At 42.3% G+C, this 24,915-nt stretch overlaps 1 protein-coding gene across 7 annotated transcripts in view; it reads right to left on the reverse strand.

Moving 5' to 3' along the window:
• Positions 1–6,827: 6,827 nt before the first annotated feature.
• The window catches only part of LOC308705728 (DNA repair protein RAD50-like), a 55,606-nt gene continuing 37,518 nt past the window's right edge, over positions 6,828–24,915 (reverse strand). For 6 of the 7 annotated variants that reach the window (XM_081390890.1, XM_081390894.1, XM_081390893.1 and 3 more), the window contains exons 20-26: positions 24,792–24,905; positions 22,678–22,805; positions 13,922–14,146; positions 8,380–8,465; positions 8,070–8,212; positions 7,823–7,956; positions 6,828–7,680 (exon numbers count right to left, since the gene is read on the reverse strand). In XM_081390890.1, coding sequence (XP_081247016.1) covers positions 7,494–7,680; positions 7,823–7,956; positions 8,070–8,212; positions 8,380–8,465; positions 13,922–14,146; positions 22,678–22,805; positions 24,792–24,905 — 1,017 coding nt within the window. In that variant the 3' untranslated portion in view covers positions 6,828–7,493. The remainder of the gene's footprint in view (positions 7,681–7,822; positions 7,957–8,069; positions 8,213–8,379; positions 8,466–13,921; positions 14,147–22,677; positions 22,806–24,791; positions 24,906–24,915) is intronic. The other variant, XM_081390896.1, reaches the window with a different exon arrangement.

The following is a 24,915-nucleotide window of genomic DNA, read 5'->3' on the forward strand; positions in this document are numbered from 1 at the left end:
ATCTAGAAACTACATATCCCACAATGCGATTCTGTTCATTTAATGACGAATGCATAAAACATTATATATTATTATAATTAAATAACACTGAAAAATACGTTTTATTCACGCCATGACCATTTAATGAACTTTATCAAAACGCGAACTTTGTATGAATTGCTTTCTGGATTAGCAGCACTCACAACATAAGCTCATGTCACGAAGTGCAACTTCCCTGAGGAAACTGTCGGTTAGTTTAACAGTATCAACATGAACACGAACTAAATGAAACTAAACATGAAATGGTGAAATGATGTTTGATTCAGCATGAACACTACCAAAGTCAAAGTTTGGTTTGTAGATGTGGCTAAACTAAATTGTTGTATATTCAAGGAGAAGATTTCAAAGGTGTTCAGAGACCTGCAAACCTCCACTACACCCACAATCGCTCAAATCTTCCCTCTCATACTGTTTCTTGTTTGTAAGTTTTCCAAAGTAGGATCATATCATTCACATTCCCTTGTGAAAAAGAAGTGTGCTTAATTGTATTGAAAGCGTACTTTTTGTGTGCTTAAAATAATCAAAGTATACTTTTTGAAAAGTGCACTTGCAGATAATATAATAAAATTAAAATTAAAGACCACTTAAGTGTACTTAAAGGGAATACACTTTAATGACAATATTTATTAACACATTTAAGTGCACTTTTTACAAATGCACTTTGTAATAATATCTAATTAAGTTTAACTTAAAGTAAGTACACTTTCATCACAATATTTATAAACACACTTAAGTGCATTTAAAAAAATGCACTTTGTAATAATGTCTAATTAAGCTTAACTTAAAGAAAATACACTTTCATCACAATATTTATAAACACACTTAAGTGCATTTAAAAAAATGCACTTTGTAATAATGTCTAATTAAGCTTAACTTAAAGAAAGTACACTTTCATCACAATATTTATAAACACACTTAAGTACAATTTTTACAAATGCACTTTGTAATAATATCTAATTAAGTCTAATTTAAAGTAAGTACACTTTCATCACAATATTTCTTAACACACTTAAATACACTTTTTAAAAATGCACTTTGTAATAATGTCTAATTAAGTTTTACTTAAAGAAAGTACACTTTTATCACAATATTTATAAACACACTTAAGTGCATTTTTAAAAATGCACTTTGTAATAATGTCTAATTAAGCTTAACTTAAAGAAAGTACACTTTCATTACAATATTTATAAACACACTTAAGTGCACTTTTTACAAATGCACTTTGTAATAATATCTAATTAAGTTTAATGTAAAGTAAGTACACTTTCATCACAATATTTATTAACACACTTAAGTACACTTTTTAAAAATGCACTTTGTAATAATGTCTAATTAAGCTTAACTTAAAGAAAGAACACTTTCATGACAATATTTATTAACACACTTAAGTGCATGTTTTAAAAAATGCACTTTGCAATGTCTACTAAGTTTTGCTTAAACATACATTTTAAATAATTATGATTTATAGTGTTTTAAATTTATTAAAGTTAAAGTTATAAGTTATTAAAGGGAATTTATTTTGATGTATTGACTAATATATAAAATAACAGTTTTAATGGAAAACATGGAAAATAATTGATTTTAATTCCAACTCAAGTGTGTTGTCCAAAATTAATTGGTTAATGTATTTTAAATGTGTTTTGTCTATAATACTGTGTGCATTATGCAGTTGAAATGCATTTTTCCAATACATCTGCTTATACAGTATAATCCAGTACAACTTATTGTTGACATTTTTATCACCAGCCCTTGCTCTATGATCTCAACTAGTGTCAGCTTTCTACATAATATTTGAAAATAAAATGTAATATATGAGAGGAGTCTAATAGTAATGTGTTGTAGCTACTTTACATCTGTGAACATAATACAAGTTTTCAATATCATTATGTTGTTCTAAGTCAATTAAACACACATTTAAAATTGTATTAATTGCGAGCAAAAGTTAAACAAATGTAAACAAAATGAATTTGCATTTAAATTCAGTTAAAATACTTTTAATTTTAATCACACTAGACTACATTGAAAAAAAAGATTGACTTTTAGTTAGGTTAATGAGTAAAGTTTTGTGAACTTACAGAGTTTAACAACACAATGAGTTAGAACAACTTTAACTTAAACAGAAAAGCTGAAGTAACATTTAACCATGCATGATATATGAATATGTTGTTTAATGCGCATGCGCGAGAAATACTACGTCATTATGACGCTCTACTTCACTAGAGTTTGAAAAATGCGCTATGTTTTGCGATCCGTTTGCGATGCGTGATGATACTGAAGCTAGCCAAAAGAGAGAACAAAAGGAGCACCACGTTTGGATGTTTGTTTGCAGATGAGACGTTATGCTGCAAATAATCAGTCAAGTAAGTATATATTGATTCTTTGGTTAATTTTTTTTTTTTCACCGTAACATGCCAGTTGCTGAGTGCATTTTAATCGCAGATATTATAAACTCAATAGACTCGGGAGGTGAATTAATCATGTTTTCAATAATTTATATATGATTGCATTCTAACAATGTCTTACATTGTAATGTGAGGAAGGCGTGTGTGGTCGTTTTCGAGGAATTTGGTTGCTGATTTTTTTTTTAAACCAAACCGACTTTTTTAATTATTTTAAACAAGCTACTAAACATTTGCTGAATGCTGATCCAATATTGTAACACTCGAAGACGTTTATATACATTTAATACAAATAATCAATCTTATAACCACCATAAATATTTAATATATTAACGTTACCCACCTCTAGAAAAAATGCTTGTAATGTGTTCAATTTCATTTTGTATTTAAAGAGTTGTTCAATTACTATTTGTTTTGGAATATGTAATATTTATGTGTTTACCTGGATTTAAACATTCATTTTGAAGGATCAGTTCATATTTGTTATTGGAGATACAGTGCAAGCGGTGTGGAATCACAGACCTGTATTGATGAGGTGATGTTACAAGATTTATCATGACAGCACATCCTGATCAAGCTAAAACACTACTTTCAAGTCACTAACTAACGTTATCCCTATAGCTTTTAAATGCTTTGAATCTTTTGCATGTGCAAGTAATAAATTCCCACCTGTGCATTTACACCTGCCCTATAATTTTATAGGTAACAAACCAAAGGAAGAAGGCTTGCAGCATTGCTGTGTCAACTGTGGTAAATACAGGAACAGGAACATCCTTCATGAAGATAGCTATGTGGGGCAAGCTTAAAATGTAAGAATACCTTTCTTAATTTGCATTGGTCCTGGGTTTGCATGGGTCATATACTGTATCTTTGTGTAATTGATAAAGTTATGCTTAATTCGCTGTAAAGTAGCAATAAAAAGGTTCTCTATTTTTAATCACTTTAAGCCCAGTGTCAGTAAAGATGGCGTAGTCAGTGGAATCCTGGTGTTTGTTTGAAATAGAAGGAACCTTGCCCAGCTTTCTACTACGATGTGGCCCTGATGACTGAGGTAATCAATCACATCACACAATTTATCAACAGTTAACAGTCAAAAGTTTACATACACCTTGCAGAATAAACTGCTTCATCAGGGTAGTACTAAATAAAGATAAAACGTACATTTTGTGATCCCTGTTATTGATAAAATTGTTAACATTTTGCAGATACTGCAAGGTGTATTTCAACTTTGAAGTGCAACTGTATATCTATCTCTTTCATTCAATTGAGCCAAATATAATAATGGACTGGATCTGTATTATAAACAAATTTTCTGTTTTTTTGTTTTTTTCCTCAAGGCATTTTTTCTGACTTTCCTGCATCTTTGAAACATTTCCATTCACATATACTCTGGAGAGCATCTGGGACATTGACATAAACAGCACTTTCCAACAACTTAAAAAATTGGGTGACAAATCATTTTGATTTTTGTGCTTTTGGAGTTCTTCGGTGTTTTTTTTTTTTTTTTAGTGTTTTTTTTTTTTTAGACAAACTTAGATTCACTGTAATGCAAGCATTTGGTCCTGTTTAATGTTGGTGCTGGTAAAGGTTTAAAGGGATACTCCACTTTAAAATGAAAATTCTGTCATCATATACTCACCCTCATGTTGTTTCAAACCTGTATGAATTTCTTTCTTCTGCTGAACACCCCTTTAAGAGCTAAATAACAAGGTTCTGCAACTTTTAATTAGGTCTCATTTGTTAATATTAGTTTATTTTATAGCCAACATGATATAACCGAGACTAATATTATCTTACTTAGACTAATAAATGCTTAAAGTATTATTCATTCTTAGTTCATGTTAACTGAAGTAGGTAACTAGTATATTTTTGTAAAGCATTACCCAAAGGTCTCTTTCCAAAACTGTTTGTGTTTATGCATAGTGTTTCTTGGGGTTTTCTTGTGCATCAACAGAAAGGTTTTTATGTACTTCTTTTAGAGATTATTTTGTCAGTAAATTTAGAGGGTTTTACATTTAGTTTTGTTGATTGTAACATTGCATTTAATTCACACTTAAGTGTATTGTTAACTGACATTAAAGTACATTTTAAATCACATTAATTGCATGTCATTATATTGTGTAGTGCACTTTAAGTATATTTTGAAGATATTAGAAGCAATTATGAAAGTAGATATAAAGTTGTATTAAAGTACCAATTAAGTTGTTCCAAAAAATTACTCTTAATGGCAACTTATTGCATTTTATTTCAACTTAATATGTGATATATTTGAAATTAATTGCAATTAATGTGCATTCAGTGTGTCGAAAACATTGCATTTAATTCAAACTTAAGTGTATTGTTAACTGACATTAAAGTATATTTTAAATCACATTAATTGCGTGTCATATTGTGTAGTGCACTTTAAGTATATTTTAAAAACACTAGAAGCAATTATGAAAGTAGATATAAAGTTGTAATAAAGTACAAATTAAGTTGTTCCAAAAAATCACTCTTGATGGCAACTTATTACATTTTATTTCAACTTAATATGTGATATATTTTAAATTAATTGCAATTAATGTGCATTCAGTGTGTCGAAAACATTGCATTTAATTCACACTTAAGTGTATTATTAACTGACATTAAAGTATATTTTAAATCACATTAATTGCGTGTCATTACATTTTGTAGTGCACTTTAAGTATATTTTAAAAACACTAGAAGCAATTATGAAAGTATATATAAAGTTGTAATAAAGTACCAATTAAGTTGTTCCAAAAAATCACTCTTAATGGCAACTTATTACATTTTATTTCAACTTAATATATGATATATTTGAAATTAATTACACTTAATGTGCATTAAGTGCGCCGAAAAGATGGCATTTAATTCACACTTAAGTGTATATATTTAAAGTATATTATTTATGTAATAAGTACACTTTATAAAAGTACACTTAAGTGCACTTTTTTTTCACAAGGGTTGATTTACTGACCGTGTGAAACAGGTAAAAAGTACATATTCTTATGTGTGGAGTCACATTTGATATTACAGTGGCTTATTCTCAATTATATTTTATACAAATATATAATTTCAAAATCACTATGAAGTTTTTTCCTTCATATTCGTTTATATTCACATTCATTCGGCAGGCACATTTTTGGTTGTCATCACCACATCCTTCCACATGATGTCGGCGTTTCACTGCTGTTTTGGATAAGGATGTTGAGAGTTTACCAACTAGGTCCAGCAGGTTGCTGTTTTGTAAGTAGATTTATAGAAAACGGAGATCAAGTCGCTCTTTGTATTCACAGCCTTTGCCATGACACTCAAAATTATGCTCAGGTGCTGTTTCCACTGATCATCCCTGAGATGTTTACACAACTTGATTGGAGTCCACCTGTTGTAAATTCAGTTGATTGGACATGATTTGGAAAGGCACACACCTGTCTATATAAGGTCCCACAGTTAACAGTGCATGTCAGAATTGATCTTACACTTGTTTCAAATTTACATGCGGGTGTATGCTTATGGGATGTATTTAGAGAAATGACAATAGGAAGTGAGCATTACCCTATAGTGGTGGAAGTTAATTCAAGTCTAGGAGAATGTAATACAGGAGGAGTGTATTGGAGAATGGGCTGGGGTTTTCACTTTTTGCTGATGATGGGGCAATCTGGAAAAGGGGAAGGAACATTGGAGGCTATTACAATAGTTGAAGAATGGTCATATTGATGGGGTTTTAAATTCTCAGTTGACAAGAAAAAATATATTTTTTTAACAAGAAAAAAAATTGGAGGTGAGGTAAATCTAAAATTATATAATCAAGAACTGGAAAGAGTGAAACATTTGAAGTTTTTAGGGTTGTGGTTTGACGAAAGGATTACATGGACGATGCATATCCAGAAAATATTGGACAAATGTAAGAAAGTGATAAATATAATGAGGTGTTTAGTAGGAAGTGAATGAGGGACAGATAGGATGGCATTAAAAGGCCATATATAGTGGGCTGATTAGATCTGTATTAGATAATGGTTGTGTGGTGTATGGATCAGCAACAGATACGTCACAGTTACAGCATCAGGTATTGAGACTATGTACACCAATTGTAGCACTACAGGTAGAATTGGGGGAAATGTCATTAGAAATGAGAAGGATGCAGTTATCACTGAATTATTGGGCTAATTTACAAGGCCATAGTCAAGAGCACCTAACACAAGACACTTTAAAGCCCTGTTGGGAAAAAGAGAGGCAAAAAGCTTCGGATGGACAGTAATACAGAAAGCAACAGAACTTAAAGTTAATCAGTTAAAATTTAGTCCAACTAAACCGATACCAGTAATAAAACCTTGGTTACTTTCAGACGCCACAGTAGATTTTACATTGTTAGAAAAGAAAAACAAGGATAAGGAATGTAATTCATGTAATGTGCAGACATATATTAATGAGTGCCACATCTATGTTCAGATCTACACATTTGGAATAAGGCTGCAACATAAAATGTAGAAAAAGTGAAGCGCAGTGAATACTTTCCAGATGCACTGTATATTGACGATTACAAATTTTAATGTTAGGTGCAATTACTTGTGATTAATTACAGAAGCCTTAACTATTTTTTTTTAAACCAATCGACAGCCCTAATCCAAATATGTTTGATGCCACCATTACAGATCATGACGTGAGGTCACAAATAATTAGATCATGATTCAGAAATTAGAACAAGAAAAGATTTTTTTAATATTTCAGAAAAAAGGCAACTAAATGTACAAACTAATATTAGTAAAGTTGAATCACATTGTGCCTTTCATGAAACAGAACAAATTTGTGTGTAAATTTTACGCAAAACCATTCTTATGTAAAATGTTGCATTTAATTTAACCCGACAATTAATGCATGTATGGTTATGTGGACAATTTACTGCTCGGTGCTTAGATTTGGCCCAGATTTGGTACATGGAGACTGATATGCCTTATGTTTAGATCATGCTAATCAACTGTCTAATAAATTGAACTTTGATTCTGTCACCTCTGAATATAGACTAACAGTCTTTCTTCTCTCATCTGATCTGAGGCATCAGTGCAGGTAGGAGTTGAGTGTATTGATACTGCACTTTGTGATTTCTGAGCACTGGTCCTGGTTCTTCCTGATCCTGTAGAAATGCTCCACATAGTTGGATCGTCCCAGGAGCTCGACAAAATCCTCATCGTGAGTGATAACAAGCAGCTGGAAGTTACGTTGGCGAGAACGACTCTTGATTATCCTGCAAAGAAACCAATGACACATCTTTTAGTTAGTGAAAGTGTCAAATGGCAAAGTTCTTGTTTTGTCATGTTGCTCTTGCTGTAAATAAATTGTGTTTCCTGTTTAAAGACTGGCTGTATTTATGTAAAAAAAAGACTCACTCCACAAGTGCATGTGCCAAGGACTCTATATTCTCTCTGTCTAAATTGGTGGTGGGCTCATCCAGCGCCAGAATCCCACAGTTCAGACAGAACGTCTCAGCCAGAGCCAACCGTATTATGAGGGAGGCGAGAACCTTCAGACAAACATGCAGTAAACATTTAAATGGGAACCTTGGGTGATTCTAAGAGAGATTTTTATTCACTGGGGTGATTGAGAAACACAAGATACACGTAGCTGCTTTTTGACCTTTTGTCCAGCACTGCAACGTCCCCGCATGTCCAAAGCCGTGTCTCCTTTGACCATTACCACTCTATAGTTGTAAGTCCTTCTTTTCAGGCCGGCAGAGGCGTTCTCATCCACATCAGAGCGAATCTCCACGTACTCAATGTCTGTGGGAGATCAGGAGACATACTCATGGTAAAAGGTCATAGACTCATGGTAATATATAGTAAGTCTCAGACAATCAAACAAAGATTTGACACCTTATCAAGCAGGACAAAAGATTCATGAAAACAAAGCCATAATTGCAGACAAACATGTGTGTGTAAAGGCAGACCTTGTCCCCTGTATGTGCTTCGCCATAAATCTCTGATGATTTTATTAATCTCCTCCATCTTCATGCTGTGAAACTTCATTATTGTTCTGTAATAAAAAATAGCTTCATGAATATTCATATATACTAGGGATGCACGATATGTGACCCGTCACGGAAACCAAGGACACAAGTCGGCAGCACAACTTTCGAGCAAAATGAGAAAGAAGCGGGTTTTACTTATTTTATATTTTACTACTTATTATGCAGCGCTCGGGCCGGCTCTATCTGATTTCAAAATTCAATGAAGATGGACATTACGATGTCCAGCAATCGATTTAAATAGTAGCTTACATGGGGTTAAAATGGGGTTTAATTTGTCGTTTAATGAGATGTAGATGTAGATGTCAGTGTGAACACATAGATCCGCCAATGTAGTCAACGTGCATATGAATGGTACAGTGGTAGAGCGTTCGCCAGCTGTGGCAGAGGTTGAGAGTTCGAATCTGCCCTTGAATAAGTTTTTTTTTTTTTCTCGTATAATTTTTTTTCTCTCTTCAAAACGATTATGTTCATCAGTGGTTGTATATCAAGCAGGGACATGCAAACGTTTGAATTATTTTGTTATTTCAACAGAACAAATAGAGAGTATCCGCAATGGATTGAAGCGCGCGTCGAGTGAATACAATGCAGTGTGCGCGCGAGCCACACGAGTAAACACTGTATCTGCGCCACTGATCGCAGCAGCAACGAGCACTTTGATCACTTGATAAAAAAAAAAACACATTTCAGCGCTAGTATCTTATTTAAAAAACGAACTAAATGAATGCTCTGCCAGTTAACTGGAGATGTTTTATTTAGAGAATTTGTAGAATTGGTACATTCAGGGGGGAGGGGGAGACGGGGGAGCTTTACAGGGGGTATGACTTATCTAAATGAGATGTAAATGAGCCCTATTGTCATTCCCAGAAGCGTGAGAACTTGCCAATCTTTAGAAGCAGATTTCTACCATTTCAGTTTTTTTGAGTGCCTACCTTCAAATGGCCACAACTTCTCCAAATATTATCAGATTTCCATGTGTTATACATCGTTGGAAAGCTTGAATACTACACTTTCAGAATATGTGAATAACTCAAAATGCCCCAGAACCGACTTGTGTCCCTACTTTCTGTGACTGGTCACATATCTGTACCATATCTTTTTTTTTTTTATCAGTATCCGTCGATATTGGTTATTTAATTGTGCATGCTAGCCTTGCTGCAGTATTCAGTGTTACAGGTGTTACACAGTGTTACGCTAATATTAGTCTCTCTGTTTATCCCGAGGTTTACCGCAGTCCCCCGGATCCAGGCCGTATCCGTATCTGATGAAGGACCTGCTCCTGGACACAATGACAACGCAGTCCTGAAGTCTCAACTAGTCTCTCCCCTGTGAAAAACGCTGTCGGGATAATTCCGGTTCACGTGGCTACGCGGAAGTGATACATTTTTTTTATCATTTTTTTCAAGGCTTGTACCTTGAAACCTATTTAATGGTTTGTGTTCTCGAGTCACCCGGCACTGTTTTGTGCAAATGGGCGGCCGGATCGCATTAAGAGGGTTTTCTGTTAGAACGGTGTCGTGTTAGCGACCCCTAAGTTAATAACTAATGGTCGTTGCGACAGAAGTGAATCAATCAAAACTAACTTTAGCTGGACAATAACTTTATTGTAGAGCTGCTGTAAAGTAAATCTCTGTTACTTTAATTTCCTATTATCACTGTAAAGCTGCTTTGAAACAATCTATATTGTTAAAAGCGCTATATAAATTAAGTTTACTTGACTTGGCTTGACTTGAGGATTTGGTGCGCAACAGATCCTGAGTGTCATTGACAAATATCTAGTAAAATGTGCTGCCATTCCCTATACACAGTGTACACACACATCATTGTGAAATCGAAATGAAAAGCTACACACTCCATCGATTAGGGTTAGAAGAACTGTTCCCAAACATATAACTAGATATATGCTAGAAACATAATGATCACTGCAATAATAATTAATGATCAAGTCATAGGCTTTTTATTTTCCTATTTAAATTCAAACACCAACTTTTTTTCAGGTCGGGCAGTAATGTAATGTAAAACGTCACCTCGCTAGTGGGGAAGGAGCCTGAGATTGTGCGTGAGGTTGAGAGATTCCGACGGATAGGTCTCTCACTGTCGTGTGTGCCTACGGGCCAAACGGCAGTGCAGAGTACCCGGCCCTCTTGGAGTCTCTGGGAGGGGTGCTGGAAAGTGCTCCGACTGGGGACTCCGTCGTTCTATTGGGGGACTTCAATGCCCACGTGGGGGGCGACAGTGACACCTGGAGGGGCGTGATTGGAAGGAACAGCCCCCCTGATCTGAACTCGAGCGGTATTCTGTTATTGGACTTCTGTGCTAGTTACAGCTAGTCCATAACGAACACCAATTTCAAGCATAAGGGTGTCCATCAGTGCACATTGCACCAGTACACCCTAGGCCGGAGGCTTTGTGGTCGTTTCATCGGGTGAAGAGAGGGGCGGAGCTGTCAACTGATCACCACCTGGTGGTGAGTTGGATCCAATGGCGGGGGAGGAAGCTGGACAGACCCAGCAGACTCAAACGTACTGTGAGGGTCTGTTGGGAATGTTTGGCCGAGTCCCCTGTCAGAGAGATCTTCAATTTCCACCTCCAGTGGAGCTTCGACCAGATCCCGAGGGAGTCTGGAGATATTGAGTCCGAGTGGACCATGTCCTCCACCTCCATTGTCGACACGGCCGCTCGGAGCTGTGGCCGTAAGGTCTCCGGTGCCTGTCGAGAAAGCAATCCTCGAACCCAGTGGTGGACACTGGAAGTAAGGGATGCCGTCAAGCTGAAGGAGGAGTCCTATCGGGCCTGGTTAGCTTGTGGGACTCCTGAGGTAGCTGACGGGTACCGGCAGGCCAAGCGGACTGCAGAAAAAGTCAGTCCGATTTTTTGCCGCCTGCAGGGCACGTGGCAAGACACAAGGGGGTGGATGAGATCCGCCCTGAGTACCTCAAGTCTCTGGATGTTGTGGGGCTGTCTTGGCTGACACGCCTCTGCAACATCGCGTGGCGGTTAGGGACAGTACCTTTGGGGTGGCTTTGGGCTGGCTGCAGTTTTCGTCCCGTCGTGGAACACTGGACCAGCTCTATACCCTCTACAGGGTGCTGGAGGTTTCATGGGTTTCATTGGTTTTCCCAACCAATCCACATGTGCTTTGTGGATTTGGAGAAGGCATTCGTCTGTGTCCCTCGCGGTGTCCTGTGGAGGGTTCTCCGGGAGTATGGGGTCCGGGGCCCTTTGCTAAGGGCTGTCCGGTCCCTGTACCACCGGAGCAGGAGCTTGGTTCGCATTGCCGGCAGTAAGTCAGACTTGTTCCCGGTGCATGTTGGACTCCGGCAGGGCTGCCCTTTGTCACCGGTTCTGTTCGTAATTTTTATGGACAGAATTTCTAGGCGCAGCCAGGGGCCGGAGGGTGTCAGGTTTGGGGACCACACGATTTCGTCTCTGCTTTTTGCGGATGATGTTGTCGTGTTGGCCCCATCAGACCAGGACCTTCAGCATACACTGGGTGAGGAGCTCAGTCACTCGAGAGGAGCTCAGAGTAAAGCCGCTGCTCCTCCACATCGAGAGGGACTCGGGCATCTGTTCCGGATGCCTCCTGGATGCCTTCCCAGGAAGGTGTTCTGGGTGCGTCCCACCGGGAGGAGACCCCAGGGAAGACCTAGGACACGCTGGAGGGATTATGTCTCCTGCCTCGGTGTCCCCCCCGGAAGAGCTGGAGGAAGTGTCTGGGGAGAGGGAAGTCTGGGCATCTCTGCTTAGACTGCTGCCCCCATGACCCAGCCCCGGATAAGCGGAAGATGATGATGATGATGACTTTACAATAAGGTTTCATTAGTTAACAACACTAACTAATGAACTGCACTTCAACAGCATTTGTTAATCTTTGTTAATGTTAATTTCAACATTTACGAATACTATTAAAATCAAAAGTTGTATTTGTTCTGCACTGTAAGGTAACATTAACAAACAACGCACAAATATTGTAACAAATGTATTGCTCATGGTTAGTTAATGTTAGTTAATAGATTAACTAATATTAACAAATTAAACCTTATTGTAAAGTGTTACAAATTTATCTTCTTTGTTAGTGTGCATAAAACATTAAAAGTAGTCGACAAACAAAATGGGAATAAAATCTCTTATTTGATGCAATATTTACTGAAATATCAAAATTTACTGAAGTTATTTTATTTTATTCAATGATAAGCCATATCCGGTGTTTGCTAGAAGCAATGTGACAAACCCTGAAACTTTGAAATAATCTGTTGTGGTTTTAAGAGAGTTGCACAATGTGGCCTAAAAACTGCTATTTCTGGTGCAAACTGAATACAGTCTAAAATAGAGATTATGCAATAAATGCTGTTGATTTATTAATTTATTCACAATGGAGCAGTAATGAGTGACTAATAGACCACTATAGCTACTGTGTCTCAAGTACTGATTATTCAATATTTGGAATGAAATGACTGTACTGACAACTGTGGTCTTTTAAAGAAAAGATCTTGTAAAGAAAAGTCATTGACAATTTAAACTTGATATCTTAAAGAATAAGAATAAGAAACTGAAGATTAACGGCTGAAAAGTCAGGATAACGCCTCTGCACTGTAGATAGGCTGATGACGGCAGAACGATTCAGACAACCACAGGCCTGCTGATGTAACTTCTGTGAAGACACAGGACGATACCGATCTAAACCAAAGATAATGATTTGTCACTTCCTCTGTATATTCCTCAACAGAAACCAGCAACATCATTTTGACCACCATTTTTAATAATAATGCTCAATGCTTTATCATTATTGCTAAAATTGTAAATTTGTGCAGAACAGAGACCAATGAAAATGAGCTCAAATTTGGACGAGGCAAATGAGTGTAAATTGTACACAAATAAACTATAACTGAGTGGTCAGTGCTTGTGCATCAAACCACTTAGCCAGGGTCTTCAGGCAGGAGAGAATCAACATTTAAATATTATCTGAACCAGTATAGTTCCACAAGGACCTGAGTTTAGTGTTAGTACTAGTCCCACAATTGTGTGGAAAAATATCATATGCAAGTGTATTTGCCCATGTGACATCACAGACCCCGTAATATCCTAAAAAAACTGCTTTTGTAGCTTGGTTAAATGCTTTTGTTTTAATGAGGAGGATGTTTTAACAACTTCTAGGGTATTTTAATGATAAAAAAAACTCTTATCTGTCAATTTGATTTCTCATGTCATGAGCCCTTTAAAGTTTAGCATCTTTCTGTGGAGTCCCTGTGATATTAAGCCCACCAGTTAGTGATGATTCAACTGCACCATTAGTGCTAAAAGTTGAGTCAGACTTCCTTTAGTCTAGGTCATCGCACACATGGGCTGTTGCTGATTGTTGCTTCTTGTTCTCTGCCGAACCACATCAAAACCAAACCTACACACTCTGACAAACCGCTACTTGAAATTACCCTTCAGAAAACCCCAGATAGCAAAACCTACTTACTGGTCTAGAGCTTTATAGTAGATGTCCAGGTCTTTATTGGCCAACTCTGTTGTTCTCATGACAATCATTTTGTCTCTGTAGAGATCCTCAGCCCGGCTATATTGATCCTCATTGAGCTCTTTACGAAAACGGAGGATCTCGTCCTCGTAGCCTTTCTGCCGACCGACAGCCACACTGCGGTTCTTTTTCAGGTCATCCAACTTTCGCTCCACTTCTCGCCGCTCACTTGACAACAGAAGATACACTCTTTAAGATACACACTCATTTGAACTCTCACCCTTTTGAACATTTAAAGTGGCGCTATGCAGTTCTCTTACGAGAGTTCTCTCGTACTGCGTTTGAATAAACGCTGCGGGAAAAGTCTCTTTTCACGAAATACTGAAGCAAAATTATCCTTAATTTTCATATTTGTAAAACGCATTGCAGCAGTGCACAGCCATGGCGAGACGGCTCGCTCACTCATTGGCTGTTCTGCGGCAACTGCATGAGCCTATCGAGCGAGGGCTGATGCAACATCAGACCAATGAGAGCGCTTCGCGCGCTCCTCGTCACATCCCGCCGAAACGGGTGTGGCCATCCCCTATAAAAGGAGCTCGAGTAGGCTGATTCAACTGATTTTCATCTCTTCAGCGAAGCTCACGCATCGCTGGATCACGAAGAAGCAAGCGTCGTCGAGGCAAGCTTTTCAGCGGGACGAGCCCTTGAAGCCGCTGGCCTTCGCCGCCTCTACTGCCGTACCTGCTGCGCTTTCCGGCGCTTCATATCCTTTTACCTGCTCTGTTCTGTGTGTGTGTGTGCAGTGTTCCCTGAACACTCACCCCTAAAAGAGCCGCGTCTTTATCAAGATGCCATCCTGTGGCTCGTGCCGAGCCCCGCTCACCGAGGGAGACCGCCACGTTATTTGCGTCTCCTGTCTGGGCGAAGATCACGCAGCGCTCGCGCTCGCTGACGGCGGCTGCCCTCACTGCGAGCTTTTGCCGATGGTGACTCTGCGGACTCGCCTGGCACATTTCTCCGAGCCTGCGCCCCCCGCCGCGGTGCCGCGCCGCAAGAAGCGCCGCTCGCAGCGGGCCCCGGAACCCTCTTCCCGACAAAGCTCGCCGGCTCGCCCGCCAGCTTCGCCGGCTTCCCCCGAAGCACTTCCCGATGCTCAGCGCCCGCAGTCTGCCGCCGCTTCATCTGAGGAAGTTGTTTCTGAAGTCGAGTCGGTCGAAAAGGATTCCTGCTCTCTGCTAGCTTCAGGCAGTGAGGACTGGGCGAGCTCTGCGGACCTCACGCCTCCTGCCCGAAAGCCGTCGGCTAGAGCTAGCATCGAGAGGGAGCTCATGCGAGTACTCGCGTTGGCCGCGGCGAGCCTCGGCCTCGAGTGGTCTGCACCGGAACTCCCCTCGCGCACCCGAACACGTTCGTCTGTATCCCCAGCATTTTCCTCCCTGGATAATGCTCAGGACCGAGGCTACCTCACTCTGCCGCCGGTGGAACAGGCGATAGCAGCCCACCTTTGCCCGCCCTCTGCTGGACGGCGGACTAAGCCAATGCTGCCGTCAAAAGCCTGCCGCATGACGTCGTCGCTGCTCGCGCGGATCTTCTCCGCCGCTGGGCAGGCGGCATCGGCCCTGCACACCATGGCCACGCTTCAGGTTTTCCAAGGCGATCTCCTCCGCAAACTGGACGAGATGGGACCTGAAGCTATCTGCATCACGGACCTGAGAAGCGCGTCGGATCTCTCCCTCCGCGCTACCAAGGCTGCAGCACAAGCCATGGGACGCTGTATGGCTTCCGCTACCGTAGCCGAGAGGCATTTGTGGCTGACGCTCACGGAGATGGCTGATGCAGAGCGCAACGCGTTCCTCGACGCCCCGCTATCCTCCGCTGGCCTCTTTGGATCTTCTCTCTCCGAGTTCGTGGAGAGATTTTCCGAAGCCCAGAAAGCGTCACAGGCATTCAAGCACTTCCTGCCGAAGCGCTCCAGTTCCGCAGCGGGCCGTGAGAAGCAGGCCCCTCGGAGCTCACAGCCTCAGCCCCCGGCCGCCCCCTCACAGCGACAGCAGCGCAGCTCACGCCCTCGCTCTCGCTCTACCAGCCGCCGCCCCACTCACCGCGGGCCGCGACCAAGGGTTGTGTTGAAGCCGGAAGCCCCAAAGAAGTCCTAGCACGCCTAGGAAAGCGCAGGTGTGTAAGCCCCGTTGCGACCGGGCCCTCACCAAAGCGCACCGCTGTCTCAGTCCCAGGAATTGCGACTGCTTCAGCGTTCTCAGCAGAGCACAAGCCCGCACAGCTGCCCGCTTGCCTGCACACAAAAGCCGTTTTTACGGCTACCCAGATAAATCCCGAAAAGAGTGTATTTTCTGGTGTCCCGGCCAAGGCCGATGGTGCTATAAATGTAGTGTTGATGCCCACTTCCCTGTGCCCATCCCTACACACAAGCACAGCCCTGCACACAGGGCCCGTACTCATAAGATCGACGCAGTTCGATCGCGCCACAAACATAGTCAAAGTGCCCACTTCCCAGTGCCCACAAACGCTATGTCTGGCAAGCCACAGGCTCCCTGTAAAAACGGGACCTGTGAGCGCCCGCTCTGTTCAAGCAGACAGCGCGGCCAAAGCAGTAAACGTGCCCGGTCCCCGCCCACGTTCACTTGTAGGCTGCATGAGTCCCATGAGACCTTCTCAGACCTCCCTCGTTCAGATAAACACTGTAGCGGGGTCGAGGATGAGCGTGTTGCCCGCTGTATTACGCGCGCTCCCCGCCTCAAATGTCACAGGCGTAACGCCTATGCTAGCGCGCCCCGAAGCGCCGCCGTCGCACAGCGAACAGAGCGCGCTTCGCATCCAACCCCTAGCCGGCCATGCAGACGCATGGGCCGCGCTTCCAGGGGTTTCGGACTGGGTGCTAGACATTATAAAGAGAGGCTTCTCGCTACAGTTTTGTCGGCGCCCTCCACGCTTCACAGCGCGCGTCGAAACTACGGTGAATTCAGAAGTAGCACACCTACTTCGCGCCGAAATATCAAAACTGTTGAGCAAAGGGGCGATACAACATGTATCCCAAGCTCAAAGCGAAGGGGGGCTATACAGCAGATACTTCCTAGTTCCAAAAAGGACGGTGGTATCAGACCCATACTAGATCTAAGACGACTAAACAGAGCTTTAGTGAAACGCAGTTTCAAAATGCTCACGACCAGCAAAATCCTCGCGCACATTCGCCGAGAAGACTGGTTTATGTCGATAGATCTAAAGGACGCGTATTTCCAAATACAGATAGCGTCACGCCACAGGCGATTCTTGAGATTCGCCTTCGAGGGTCGGGCATACCAGTATACAGTCCTGCCATTCGGCTTGTCCCTGGCACCCCGTACATTTACGAAGTGCATGGACGCAGCGCTCGCCCCCCTCAGACTCAGGGGCATGCGAGTGCTGAACTATTTGGACGACTGGCTGATCATAGCTCAATCACGATCTCAGCTCGTGGAGCACAGAACCATGTTACTCGATCACCTCGAGAATCTTGGTATCACGATCAATTGGACGAAGAGCTCCTTGAACCCCAGCCAAACTATTTCGTTTCTGGGCATCGTTCTGGACTCTCGTTCTATGACGGCGCGGCTGTCGCAACAGCGCGCGCTGCGCATACAGCACGCAGCGAGGTCCTTCCGCTGCGGTGCGATTATCCCGCTCAAACGTTTTCAGAGGATGCTGGGCCTCATGGCCTCAGCATCATCAGTTCTCCAGCTGGGCCTGCTTCGCATGCGCCCTCTGCAGTTCTGGTTGAAAGCGCGAGTGCCACGCGGAGCGTGGGCACTCAGCCGATTGCGCCTCAAAGTCGATCAAGACTGCGCAGCAGCCCTGAGACCATGGGCGGCGGGCGATTGGTACCGTTCAGGTGTAAGCCTGGGGACTTCCTCGAGAGTGAAAGTGGTGTCTACGGACGCATCCACCTCGGGATGGGGAGCGCTGCTCGAGGGCAGGCCGTTCTTTGGCCTCTGGTCAGAACGAGAAAAGCTCCATCATATCAACTGCCTGGAAATGCTAGCAGTTCACAACGCGCTGACGCGCTTTTGTCCCCACATCAAGGACCAACACGTCGTAGTCCGCTCGGACAACACGGCCGTGGTGTCCTACATAAATCGCCAAGGCGGTCTCGGTTCCAGTTCCCTTTACAGGCTGGCCGAGCGCCTCCTAATATGGGCTCAGCGCAACCTGAGCTCGCTGAGAGCGGTGCATGTGCCCGGGACACTCAACCTGGGTCCAGACAGGCTGTCCAGGAACAATGTTCCCACGGGCGAATGGTCTCTACACCCACAAACAGTCCGGCTGTTGTGGCAGAGATTCGGCAGAGCGGTGGTGGACCTATTCGCGCCCCCAGAAAACGCTCATTGCCCCGTGTTCTTTTCAAAGAACGACAGCGCGCTGTCCCACAAGTGGCCGCACTGCCCGCTATACGCGTTTCCCCCAGTCTCCCTCCTACCTCAGGTGCTGGAGCGAGTCAGGGAAGTGAAATGCCCAGTACTGCTTATAGCACCGTTCTGGGACAACCAAGCCTGGTTTCCAGTCCTGATGCAGTTAGCAGACTCCGCTCCATGGCCAGTGCCATTGAGGAGAGATCTCCTCTCGCAGGCCAGGGGCTCGATTTGGCACCCACACCCAGAGCTGTGGTCCCTTCATGCGTGGACGTTCAACGGTTACCCGTTAGCCTCACGGATGGAGTGCTGAACACCATCACTCAGGCTAGAGCGCCTTCCACCAGGCGGCTTTATGCCTCGAAGTGGTCGGTTTTCTCCAGCTGGTGTACAGCTCGGGGCCTGTCACCCCTCGATTGTGAGGTGACGGAGGTTCTCTCCTTCCTACAAGAGCTGTTGGATAAGGGCAGATCCCCTTCCACGCTCAAAGTCTATGTGGCGGCTATCGCAGCGTGCTCGACAGCAACGCCAGGCCAGTCACTGGGAAGGAACGATTTAGTCATCCGCTTCCTCAGGGGAGCTAGGAGGCTGAATCCCCCCAGACCTCCCTCAGTCCCGGTGTGGGACCTTTCTACGGTCTTGGCAGCCATGAAAGGCCCCCCCTTTGAGCCTATCCAATCTGTTAGCCTCAAACATCTGTCTTTCAAAACGGTGTTTTTGATGGCCCTCGCTTCGGTGAAGCGCATAGGCGATCTGCACGCGCTCTCTGTGAGTCCAACGTGCTTGGAGTTTGGGCCCAATGACTCCAAAGTCATACTCAAACCTAAGCACGGCTACGTGCCGAAATCCCTCAACACTCCGTTTAGGGCTCAGGTTATTTCCCTGTCTGCCCTGCCGGGGTCAAACGAGGAAGGGGACTCGAGCTGTCTTTGCCCCGTTAGGGCTTTAAGAGCTTATGTGTCCCGCTCCGCTGCCTTCAGACAGACGGAGCAGCTCTTTGTCTCGTTCAGTGGACGTTCCAAGGGAACGGCTGTTTCGAAACAGAGCCTGTCCAGATGGGTGGTTGACGCCATAACAATGGCTTATACTACCAAGGGCCTTCAGTGCCCGTTGGGCATTAGAGCGCATTCCACGAGAGGCGTTGCCTCATCGTGGGCCTGGTCTAGCGGGATTTCCTTACAGGAAATATGTACGGCGGCGGGCTGGGCCTCGCCGTCTACATTCATAAGGTTCTACAACCTAGAAGTTCCCGCCTTGCAGGCCAGGTTGTTTTCGGTTTAGCCGTATCAGCTGTCTACCACGACACTGATTTCGCAGGCGCACAACGCCACCGAAGACTTCACCGCACTTACAAGCCAAGTATTTTCGGCGTATTCGAGTCAGCTGTCTAAACACGGCACTGATATCGCAGACGCACAGCGCCGCCGAAGTTCTCTGGGCAGAATTGTGTAAGACCCATGTTTTCCCACATTAGCCAGGCTCCCTCCTGCCTATGTGATGTTATATCGCGTCTAGAACGCACCTATTTGGGCGAAAGTGTGTAAGTCCCACATTTCCCACATTAGCCAGGCTCTCCCTGTCTATGTGACGTTGTATCGCGCTTAAGGGCGCATCCATTGGGCGAAATTACGTAAGACCCACATCTCCCACATCAGCCAGGTTTTTCCCCTGCCTATGTGGCGCTGTTTCGTACTGGTCAAATTTCATATATCTGGGCAAATTTGCGTAAGACCCACATTTCCCACATTAGCCAGGCCTTCCCCTGCCTATGTGATGTCATACCGCGTCTTAGGACGCAGCTATCTGAGGGTGGTTGTCCCCCCCCCCCCCCTCCAGACTCTCCGAGTCTACCGGGTGATTATGCACTGTATACCTGGACTAGCTTCCAGTGGTCGGTGTTTTCTCATCCCAGCACGCACGGCGTCTTACAAGTGGTTCCCGCAGCGTTTATTCAAACGCAGTACGAGAGAACTCTCGTAAGAGAACGTACTCGGTTACTAACGTAACCTCGGTTCTCTCTAGAAGAGGGAACGAGTACTGCGTTCCCTGCCGTGCGCGCGGTTCGCTCTGGTTCGCTTCGGCGATGAAAACCAGTTGAATCAGCCTACTCGAGCTCCTTTTATAGGGGATGGCCACACCCGTTTCGGCGGGATGTGACGAGGAGCGCGCGAAGCGCTCTCATTGGTCTGATGTTGCATCAGCCCTCGCTCGATAGGCTCATGCAGTTGCCGCAGAACAGCCAATGAGTGAGCGAGCCGTCTCGCCATGGCTGTGCACTGCTGCAATGCGTTTTACAAATATGAAAATTAAGGATAATTTTGCTTCAGTATTTCGTGAAAAGAGACTTTTCCCGCAGCGTTTATTCAAACGCAGTACTCGTTCCCTCTTCTAGAGAGAACCGAGGTTACGTTAGTAACCAAGTACGTTTTCGTAATTTCTTCGCTGTTTTCTCGCAGGTTTTTCTATAGAGCTTCCCCTACAGCTTCGGAATAGATATTTGACAACACTGTCGTCAAAACTCGTTGGCGCCTCTCCCCCCTCCCATCTTCTAACTCTGGTCATGTGCATTTGTTTTCAAAGAAGCCAGCGAATGCATGGAGCCATGTCCACTGAGGTGTGTATGATACACAGAAGGCCAGCATATAAATGTTTAGATAGTGTATGTGTGCAGTGCCGTAAAGCAATTCGTTACACGCGAGACCAGATATCACACGATACTTCCTGACGCTGAGGTCAGGCCCGCCGGCCCAAAGTTGCAAGGGTGATTTTTCCGCTCCAGGGTTTCTGCAGGTTTCAGTAAGTCAAATTTAAGACCTTTTTAAGACATTTTAAGACCATAAAGATTGAAATTTAAGACCTACACGACGCATTATCCAAGTTAGATAGATAGTTACCTCGGGATCATTAGAGTATCTATCTATCTATCTATCTATCTATCTATCTATCTATCTATCTATCTATCTATCTATCTATCTATCTATCTGATGTGTGTGTGAGAGAGATAGGGAGAGGTAGATATTTTTTTAATAGAAAATTGTACTTTTGCATATTATACTGTAAAAACACAATTATTGTTGATTTTAGTTGATCATAGTTGATCATAACTAGAGAGGAAATGGTGAGATGTTTAAAGTGACCAAAATTATCACGGTTATCACAGAATCCTGTTCAAAAAGTACTAATACTACAGAATGAAGTCAATTCAACAAGTTTTATGTTGAAAAACAGCAAATAACAAATTGATTAGCATCAATATGCACTTTTTGTTTACGTGAACATTAAAAAACCATTAAAAGTGATGGCCAGATTTTAAAAGAGTGTCTTGCAACATGTTATCTACTAACATGTACAAGTTCAAATAAAGTTTTGACAAAAAAGGTTTTATACAAAGATAAACCTCATATTTCAGCCTTTAATTTTTTTTTTTATAAAATAATGAGTCAAAAAAGATAAATAACTGACATTTACACATTAGCTTATATTTATTAGTAGTGTTTGGGTGCACCCCCATCCTTCATATTGACTGAGCTTTCAATGTTGTTATGGAAAGGGGTGATTGGTTGGTTCCTGTCACATGACCTGCGGTCCGTTTGCGGCATTCTGAAAAGTTTAGATTTTTTTCATCTCGTTGCGTCTGGTAAAAAAAATGAGCGCGTTGCTTCAATTATGAGCGCACTTGCCGCGCGCCTACATTTGAACAAACTTGAGCGCGCAAAAGACGCGATATGTGAACGGCCTCTGGCGAGCTAGCTCATATCAAGCCACGAGCTACTGGTAGCACGCGAGCGACGTGTTGGAGACCCCTGCTAGAGCTCCGCTTTGTAGGCTACAACTCGATACTTTTTTGCTACTTTGTAATAACTTTCTGCGGCCAGCGTTTCTGGAAATGAACGAGGGTAAACACTTTTTAAGACCTGACTAAATGAAATTTAAGACCTAGGATGAAAATCTGGCCGTTTTTAAGACTTTTTAAGGCCTTAAATTTAAAGTTCAGAATTTTAGACTTTTTAAGACCCCGCGGAAACCCTGCCGCTCACAGGCACTAGGGGGGTGCGAAAAGACCACCATTCAACCCGAAAAAAGTCATATAACCATTCCAATGACTCCGAAGCTGTTCAGTTAAGGTAAATTAAGCTTAAAAAAACTGCATAGTTCCCCTTTAAACAAACTAGGTTTCATTAAAGTAGCGAGGAGTAAAATCTATGAGTTGGTGAGAGAGATTCATTTAGAGTTATGGTAACCAAAGAACATACTCAGCATATAAAGTCTTCTGAGCTTCAGAAAGTGTCAAACATCATCAGGACTTCCTAACTGGCACTTGGTAGTTGTATATAAGAGGTATAAGTGATCTCATACTTGCGCAACTGCACGACTTGCATGTTTCCCATCTCCTTAAGCAAAGCCTCACGTTTTCTAGACACCTCTTTCAGCTCCTCCACACGCTTCCGTAAGGTCAAGTTATCTTGTAGCCAGCGTTCTTGAACCTATTGGAAATCACAAAATCATATATCATTAAAAATGGAAATTAATAGCTATATTGTATAATTAAATTATACTGTAATGCTAAATTCCTATAATTAATGGCAATAATTTAGAAAAAAATCTATTTACTTGAGACATCAATAGCAGTTTTTGTATCGGTGATATTGGCCTTCTTTCATTAAACAAATATTTAAAATAAAGGCTACTGTCTTTATGTTGTTTCTACATTCATTTGGAGAATAAATATGAAATTATTCCAAATAAAAAAAATATATTAAAAAAAATTAACGTTAGGTACGATTAATCCAGATTAATTTCAGATTAATTTCAGATTAATTTCAGATTAATTTGTTTTTGTAATAATCCAGTGAGATTTTTAAACGCAAAAGGAGTCTGACACCAACCGGTGCTCCACACGGAGATCTGATCTCACCATTATCAAGTTCATCTGTGATTACATGAATGCAACTTTTAATGACTTCAGCAGTCTCAAAATTATTCAACCACCCGAGTAGAATTCCTCACAACAACACAAATCTGGAAAACAGGTGTTGTCTCAAGCACACCTGATGCAATCAATCAAAGGATTCATTAGTTGCACCAGGTGTGCTTGAGCTAGAACACATGAAATATCTGAACTGGCTGGGTTTGTTGAGTGTCACGTTTGATTGCATGTTAGAAATATGCCAAAAGAGTCAAAAGAATGGTCCAAAAAGTTAGAGAAGATATCATTGCATTCACAAACAAGGAACAGGATACAAAAAGATAGCGAAGGCACTAAATGTTCCTAGAGACACCGCTGGAAGCATAGTTTGTAAGTTCAAAGTTAAAGGAACAGTGCTTACACTATCTAGACAGGGCAGAAAAAGGAAGCTATCAACGGCTGCAACCAGATTTCTGAGAAGGCAAGTTTAAGAAAAACCCCTGAGTGACCGCAAAAGACCTGCAGCAAGACTTGGTGGCAACAGGCAGTGAGGTTTCAGCTTGCACAGTAAGGTACTTAATAAACGCATGCGGTTTTCATGCCAGAACTCCAAAACGTACACCACTACTAACCCAAAAGCACAAGAAAAGTCCGCTCCAATTTGCTCAAAATCATATAAATAAGCCACCACAGAGCTTCTGTGGAGCGATGAAACAAAACTGGAACTTTTCGGCCCTATGGATCAGCGGTATGTTTGGAGGAACAAGAATGAAGCATTTGCTGAAAAAAAAAAAAAAAAAAAAAACCTCTGCCAACAGTTAAGCATGGTGGGACTAGGTGATGCTCTGCGGCTGCTTTGCATCCTCTAACACTGGAAACTTGCAGCGTGTGGAAGGAGAGATGGATTCATTAAAGTATCAGGAAATCCTTATGAGGAAGCTAAAGCTTGGGCGTCATTGGACCTTCCAACAGGAAAATGATCCCAAGCATACCTAAAATTACACCAAGGCTTGGTTGCAGAAGAAGTCCTGGAAGATTCTACGGTGGCCTCACAGTCACCTGACTTCCAAAGAAAATATCTGGTGGGATTTGAAGAAGACAGTTGCAGCACGCAAACCCAAGAATATTACTGAAAAATATTCTAATATTCAGAATTAATGAATATTACTGGGGTAATATTGCTCATGAGGAATGGGCTAAGATTCCTCAGAAACGCTGCCAGAAGCTGCTGTCTGGTTAAGCATCTCGTTTGCAGCAGGTCAAACAGCATAAGGATGTTCTACTAAGTAATAAAGATGCTTGCATATAAAGGGTTGAATAATTTTGAGACTGCAGAAGTCATTAAAAGTTGCATTTCTGATGAATTTGGGGAAACCACTTGAAACATTTGTTGTGTTGAGCTATTTAAATTACCTTTGTTTGATTTGTTCATTGCAAACAGCTGAAAGTCTGTAAATTTTGCTAATAAATCTGATTTGCAATGGGGGCTGAATAATTTAGATTACAACTGTATATCTAGGCCTATGCAACAACAAAAGCAAAAACACATGAAGCTTTGCTTGACCTTCTGAGTGTCAATATCTTGTCGGATGTTGGCCATGTCTTTATTGGTCTTCTCTCGCTGTTTTTCAGCCTCGTGTAGTTGTTTTTCCACCTCTTGTAGCTCAGTTTCTTTTTGCTAAATAAGA

Source organism: Scardinius erythrophthalmus, assembly GCF_964197995.2.
Source record: "Scardinius erythrophthalmus genome assembly, chromosome: 17".
In the NCBI taxonomy this organism is placed as follows: domain Eukaryota; kingdom Metazoa; phylum Chordata; class Actinopteri; order Cypriniformes; family Leuciscidae; genus Scardinius; species Scardinius erythrophthalmus.